The 6,670-nt window shown below is 44.0% G+C and overlaps 1 protein-coding gene across 1 annotated transcript in view; it reads right to left on the bottom strand.

Moving 5' to 3' along the window:
* Positions 1-2,970: 2,970 nt before the first annotated feature.
* Positions 2,971-6,670, bottom strand: part of YWHAG (tyrosine 3-monooxygenase/tryptophan 5-monooxygenase activation protein gamma) — a 32,176-nt gene continuing 28,476 nt past the window's right edge. Inside the window, exon 2 of the mRNA XM_030536516.1 lies at positions 2,971-6,416. Within this exon, the coding sequence (XP_030392376.1) occupies positions 5,760-6,416 (657 nt within the window). The 3' untranslated portion in view covers positions 2,971-5,759. The remainder of the gene's footprint in view (positions 6,417-6,670) is intronic.

Genomic DNA, 6,670 nt, shown 5'->3' with positions numbered 1-6,670 from the left:
AGCGCTGGTAATCCAATGTAGACAGTTACCAGCGCTTTTCTTGACCTCCGTGGAAGGAGGAAGCCTCTGGTAATCAAGCTGGTTTCCTTTCCCGGTTTGCTCTCTCGGTCCCGGAGCCACCCAGCAAACCGCAGGGAAGGAGACCTGCTTGCTCGGGGTTCCGGGACCGAGAGAGCAAACCGGGAAAGGAAACCAGCTTCGCCGCGGTTTGCTCTCTCGGTCCCGGAGCCAGCCAGCAAACTGCAGGGAAGGAGACCTGCTTGCTCGGGGTTCCGGGACCGAGAGAGCAAACCGGGAACGCCGCGGTTTGCTCTCTCGGTCCCGGAACCCCGAGCAAGCAGGTCTCCTTCCCCGCGGTTTGCTGGCTGGCTCCGGGACCGAGAGAGCAAACCGCGGCGTTCCCGGTTTGCTCTCTCGGTCCCGGAACCCCGAGCAAGCAGGTCTCCTTCCCCGCGGTTTGCTGGCTGGCTCCGGGACCGAGAGAGCAAACCGCGGCATTCCCGGTTTGCTCTCTCGGTCCCGGAACCCCGAGCAAGCAGGTCTCCTTCCCCGCGGTTTGCTGGCTGGCTCCGGGACCGAGAGAGCAAACCGCGGCGTTCCCGGTTTGCTCTCTCGGTCCCGGAACCCCGAGCAAGCAGGTCTCCTTCCCTGCGGTTTGCTGGCTGGCTCCGGGACCGAGAGAGCAAACCGCGGCGAAGCTGGTTTCCTTTCCCGGTTTGCTCTCTCGGTCCCGGAACCCCCCTTGAAGCCGCCCAACAGCGCTGCAGTGTGGCCACATCTAACACCACTTGCAGCGCTGGTTGCTGTAAGTGTGGCCACTCTGCAGCGCTGGCCCTATACAGCTGTACTAATACAGCTGTAACAACCAGCGCTGCAAAATTTTAGATGTAGACATGGCCTGAGTCTTACGAGCTGCACTATATCACCCCCTCCCACCAGAGAGACCAAGATTGGAACGGCTCATGCACACGCATGCACCCTTTCACAGAGGGCGATTTCAAGAATAGCAGCCACAATCGTAAAAGCCATCTGCACAGAGGCTTTAAGCAAAGCACTGTTCCATCAGAGGGCAGAATCCTGCTTACACACAGAATCCACCTTATGAGAGCAACTCCCCTGGCATTAAATTAACATATTGAAAGGTGAACTGCAAGAGCAAATCCCTGTTGACACTGATCAAGGTGCCTACACAGCACAAAGGATGCAGTACAAGGCACAAAGCTGGTGGTTGGCTTTGGACAGTGTGGCTAGACTCCTTGCACACTAGTAGTAGTTTCAAGAATTGGGTTTGAAACCAATTCCTTCCCCCATGAATAACCCTACAATCTCAATCCTGGTCTTCTGTATGGTCAAACTATGTGAAGCCGGGGGTTGGTGCTTAAGTCCCCATGGAAACAGATGGCTCTATACAAAAGCAGTTGACCAGTACTTTGGCAGTCAGCTCAGACTCTGAAAACAGGTTAGCTCCCAGCACTTCGGCTCTAGCCTACAGCTAAGCAACATGGCACTTTTCTACACTGAAGCTGTCAAATGAAATGAACGTTCATAGGACAGAGGAAGCCTGTTTAGAAACCCAAATTCCAAGGTGCAGACTCTTCCAAATGTATCCTGCCAAGCTCAGCTAGTACATTGAGCTGGAGCTGCCTTTTTAAAAAAATTATTCCCTTGCTTGCCGTTTGAGGCTACTCTTTACTTACAGACCTTGGCCTTACTATTTTAATGTTCATTTTACTGAGGACTAATTTGTGACGTTCAGATAGGCAGAAAGTACAAATTGTTAGTCCAAAAGGTGTCCTGAGAAACTACTGTTTTGATAGAAAGAAGTCAGCAAATGTTTTATTATTTGTGGACATCTACATCTTAATATCCTGCTACTTCCACAGAGCACATTGGTCACTATTATTTACCACAGTTGTATCCAAGACACTATAATCTTAAGTATACAGATGTGTTTGGTCTCATAGTAGTTTGAATTGTCTGATTCCTGAACATGTCTTTACCATCCATAGAAAAGCAAAAATCAAACTAAACACTCAACGTGATCTCAGGCCGTCAGATCTTGTACCAAAAACTGTCCCTGTTCTCAGAGACCCGATATCTTCCTGAAACCAGGGTTTCATGGGGACTGGTGTACTTGGCTCTGAATTTCAGTGAACAAAAAGATTTGCATGTGCCTCAGGGCTTAGAAGTCTTCAGTCATGCTGCTGTATTCTCAAAGATGATCTAGTTAGATATCGTCTAAACAAAGACACTGCTGGTCCCTAGGTGATGTTTGATAGAAAGTATCGTTTTGCCAGACCGCTTCTCTTTGTGAGGTTTCAGCCCACCTTCACACCAAGAATCAGATGTTCCCTGTTCTATTTATATGAACTGCTCATACCTGCCCAGAAATTGCAAGATGGCTATAGGCACTTTCTGTACTTGAAAGTCTGTGTAAGGCTCTCAGACTGTCAGATGCAGTGTTTAGCTTTAAGAGCCCATCACTGCACAGCAGCTTCTAAACCATTTGCTTTGCTGATACTAAAGATCAGAGTATCTCAGGCTACTTCACATCTCTAGTGATCTGCTTTAAGTGAAGTGTCTGAAGTACTCAACTAACACCTTGCTGAACCCCAGAACTGGTGCATTAGAAACTGGAACCTGTCAGGACATTCTCAGAAGATTAAATGGCCAAGGTGACAGTAAATACCAAGTTTCCCCAGTAGACACAAGGTGAGTGAGGAAATATTTTAATTGGATCAACTTTGTTATACAGAGCTGTGTAAGCTTGCAAGCTTCTCTTTCAACAGAAATTGGTTCAATAAAAGATTCTTTCACCGACTTTTCCCTCTAGTATCCTGGGACCAAGACAGCTACAACACTGCAAACAAATTCCCTAGTCCACAGTTTAAAAAGATCAACTGGGCAGTGAAGTTCCCATCCCAGCAGAGTCAAAGAACAAAATAAATTCAAACACATAATGCAATACAATTAAGTAGCACTGACATCAGATCTGTAAGTTTATTTGCTCAATGTACGACGGCTACATAATGACTCACATTCATGATATTCCATCACTGAGGAAAAACTGCTAAGAATGGTCCATGAGTGAAATAATTCCTTACAGAAACACGGAGTTGGAAAAATAATCACTGATTAGACCTTAAAAATAGTTCACTGCATAACATGACAAAAAGCACAAACAAAGGCTCATTCAAAGAACATAGTAATTGTTCTCCTACACTGTAATAGTTATAATTTCACCATGACATACACCAGACATTAAGATTAAGCTAACACTGGTGTTTCTTTTGCTTTTCTTTTTAAAAAAAAATCATATATAATTGCATGTCACTATAGCAACATCCATAACAGATCAGTTTGTTACGATCACTATTTGGTAGAGCAAACTTTACCCCCAAAAGAAAAAAAAATAAATTAAAAAACTTTAAAAAATTTTTGAAGACTAGTTTGTCATAGGAATACATAACATCTACAGTATAAGTTAATAAATTTCAAGCTACTGTATAGAAATACAACACTAGCATGCACAATATTGTATCAATAGAGTAATGGAGCAGTAATCATTTCACTGGAGAGACAGTATCATAGGCAAGTGCATTTCTTAAAAAAATGAAAGAAACCATTCAAGCTGCTTAAAAATCAAGTCCCCGTCCCTATCCCAACTCTACTTTTTAGCCCTCTTGTGCGATCTTTCCTGCATAATTTTCTAAAGCAGCAAGAGCAAAAGCTGAAATAAAAAATAGGTTTTGTAATTCCAGTAAATCACTTCCAAATTATACAAGTAGGGACAACACTGCTCACTGGACATGAAGTTAACTTAAGTTAAGAAGCCTAAATAAATCTTCCAGTCCATGGCATTTACTGTAGGTTTCTGTCAGTTACCTAAGCTGCAAGCCTCTTCCTATTGATCTTTCCAGTAGGGATCATTAATCAGGCTATTTTAAGTTTACAGAGTTGGGCTTCATTTGAAGTCACTGTGTAAACTTTGTGATGTTGCATATAGTACATTCATTTAAAATATATGTGCACATGGTCATTTCTACTAAGCATATCTTTGCATGATTTCCATTGTAAATTCCATTTAAAAGCTTTGACGATAATTGCAAATTCACTCTTTGTTATGAATTTTAGCTGTATTTCGGTCATTCCTCTTAACTCACTTTCTTAAAGATGACGGATTATCTTTGCTGTCACATCAAGGAAAAAAGCTCCTTAATTCCAACAGAGCCAGACTCTGTATCCAACCATACAATAAAACTGATTGTACTGTATATGCAACACCAAGATGCTCTGTTTACAGACTGATTACCGAATGGGATAATGAAAGCCTGTTTGAATATGACATTAACGAGTGCAGTTTCCTTCTACTGCGTAGTTTTAGTTAAAAATCTACGCAGTTCAGCAATCTGCGAAATCAGAAGGAAATGGCAGTGAACTTCCAACAATCGTGTAAAAAAAATCTTTACTTGGATGGGGGTAAATATTACCTGGTAAGCTTTATTTTCTCCCAGCCAAATCAAACAGATCTGGAAAACGGATATTTTCAAAGAGAACTAATTTACAGGGCTGCCGAGAGTTGATAGAAATGTTTATGATGGTAGCTCTTCCTTTGTGGATTTCTCTACCAAATGAGCTTCTAAACTCCTGAGGTTTCACACATTATACCACAAGTTTCCCCAAGAGAATGAACACCGAGCTGCCATGAAGACAAAACAAGGAGTCTGGGCGCTACAGAGATCTGCTGACAAACCTCATGGTACAGTGGGAGAAAGTCAGGGGAAAGTGAAATGGCAGTGTAATCCCTGAGGAAGGAGCTGTGGCACCTTAAATCAGGATGGTCTTTGAAATACCAAACAGTACATGACATACAGACCTGAATTCTTTTTATCTAACTATGTTTTAGTTTAATGTTTCCCCCCCTTTCTAATTAAGTTCTTAATCCTTTTGCTGTGGACTCAGTTTAAACAGCCACTTGTCAAGCATCTGTTAATTTGCTGATCAAAAACTAGAGCAGCTTTGATGTTCCTCAGGCAGTCTTCTGGCCTTGGGAGACAAAGGACAGCCAAGCCAGTCCACAGGGGACTGGATAAGGATGGCAAGCCAAGAGAGTTAGCAAAAGAAAGTGTACAATCAATGGCTTGATGTCACATATGGCTGTAATGTAGAAATACTGTAAACTGTAATTTAGTGTTAATACTGTAAGCTACCCTAATAAACATCTTAACAAAAAGATAAATGGCCTAAATCCTGGGGCTTTAGAAGCCCTGAAATGTAAGTCGTTTCAGTTTGGGATTGTAAGCTACGCCATGACAGGCACAGAGCACCCTGGGGATGCACTGCTACATGGTAAACATACGGCACTTGAACTGAGGAGACACATGCACATAAACCTTACTGGAACCACAGAACTTCATTTTTTAAAGTGAGGGCCATTTCATTCAAGTTATTTCATCTTTAAACCCTTTTATTTCTAGCAATAAAGTTAAATTAAAGACAGCTCCACTTGTATTATTAATCTACAGAACAGTCCATATGCCAGTGTGAGGCTGCCATTCCATACCCAGCACAGCCAGCCTGACTTTCCACTAGTGGTGTTTTGGCAAAAATGTCAAAGAGGCAATCAAGACAGGTCATGGGGGCCTCCCTGGGAAGGTTACCCTTCCCTTCCCCTCCCCCACCCGACCCCCCCACTTGTGGGAAAAAAATAAAGACTGCAGTAGTAGCATCAGCGTGCGGCTGCCAGTCCATTTGGGGGTCTAATTGTTGCCTTCTCCACCGTCGTCATCTTGCTGATCGCTTGTCCAGAGCGTTAGGTTGTCACGAAGGAGCTGCATGATGAGCGTTGAGTCTTTGTAGGAGTCCTCGTTGAGGGTGTCCAGCTCAGCAATGGCATCATCAAAAGCCGTCTTGGCCAGGTGGCATGCCTGCTCAGGCGCATTCTGGATCTCATAGTAGAAAACGGAGTAGTTAAGTGCCAGACCAAGCCTAATGGGATGAGTTGGTTGCATGTGCTCCTTGCTGATCTCATGGGCTTCGCTATAGGCTTTCTCCGAAGACTCCACCACGGTTGCCCTCTTCTCTCCTGTGGCCACCTCAGCTAGGTAACGATAATAGTCCCCTTTCATCTTCAGGTAAAAGACCTTACTCTCATACTGTGTCTCGCTGCAGTTCTTGATCAGATAGTTGTCTAGCAGGCTCAGCACATCTTGGCATACAGCTTCCAACTCCTTCTCTATTTTCTCACGGTAGGCCCGTACCATTTCTATCTTCTTTTCGTTACCATCAGCAGATGTCTTCTGCTCAATGCTACTAATTACGCGCCAGGAAGAGCGCCGTGCCCCCACTACATTCTTATAGGCTACAGACAACAGGTTCCTTTCTTCATTGGACAGTGGCTCATTCAGTTCTGTGACCTGCATCGAGTAGGGAGAGAGAGGAAAGAGGGTTGGATTAAATTACACTCATTTCCCATTTCCCATCTCTACCTCATACATTCTGCTGTTCTCACCTGCTACCTCTAGGAGAGAGTGACCTGAACAAGGTGCTAGTTGATAAGATTCCAGTTCATTTTATTTCTGATATCAGAAGTAAAAACCCTGCTCCGTCTGTGGGATGTAAAGGGAAAGGCATTGCAAATTCTGCAAGCTTTCACACACAGCTGGAAAAC

Source organism: Gopherus evgoodei, chromosome 17 (assembly GCF_007399415.2).
Source record: "Gopherus evgoodei ecotype Sinaloan lineage chromosome 17, rGopEvg1_v1.p, whole genome shotgun sequence".
Taxonomy (NCBI): domain Eukaryota; kingdom Metazoa; phylum Chordata; order Testudines; family Testudinidae; genus Gopherus; species Gopherus evgoodei.
Note: the sequence above shows the minus strand (reverse complement) of the source record. Positions and strands in the feature narration are given on the sequence as shown.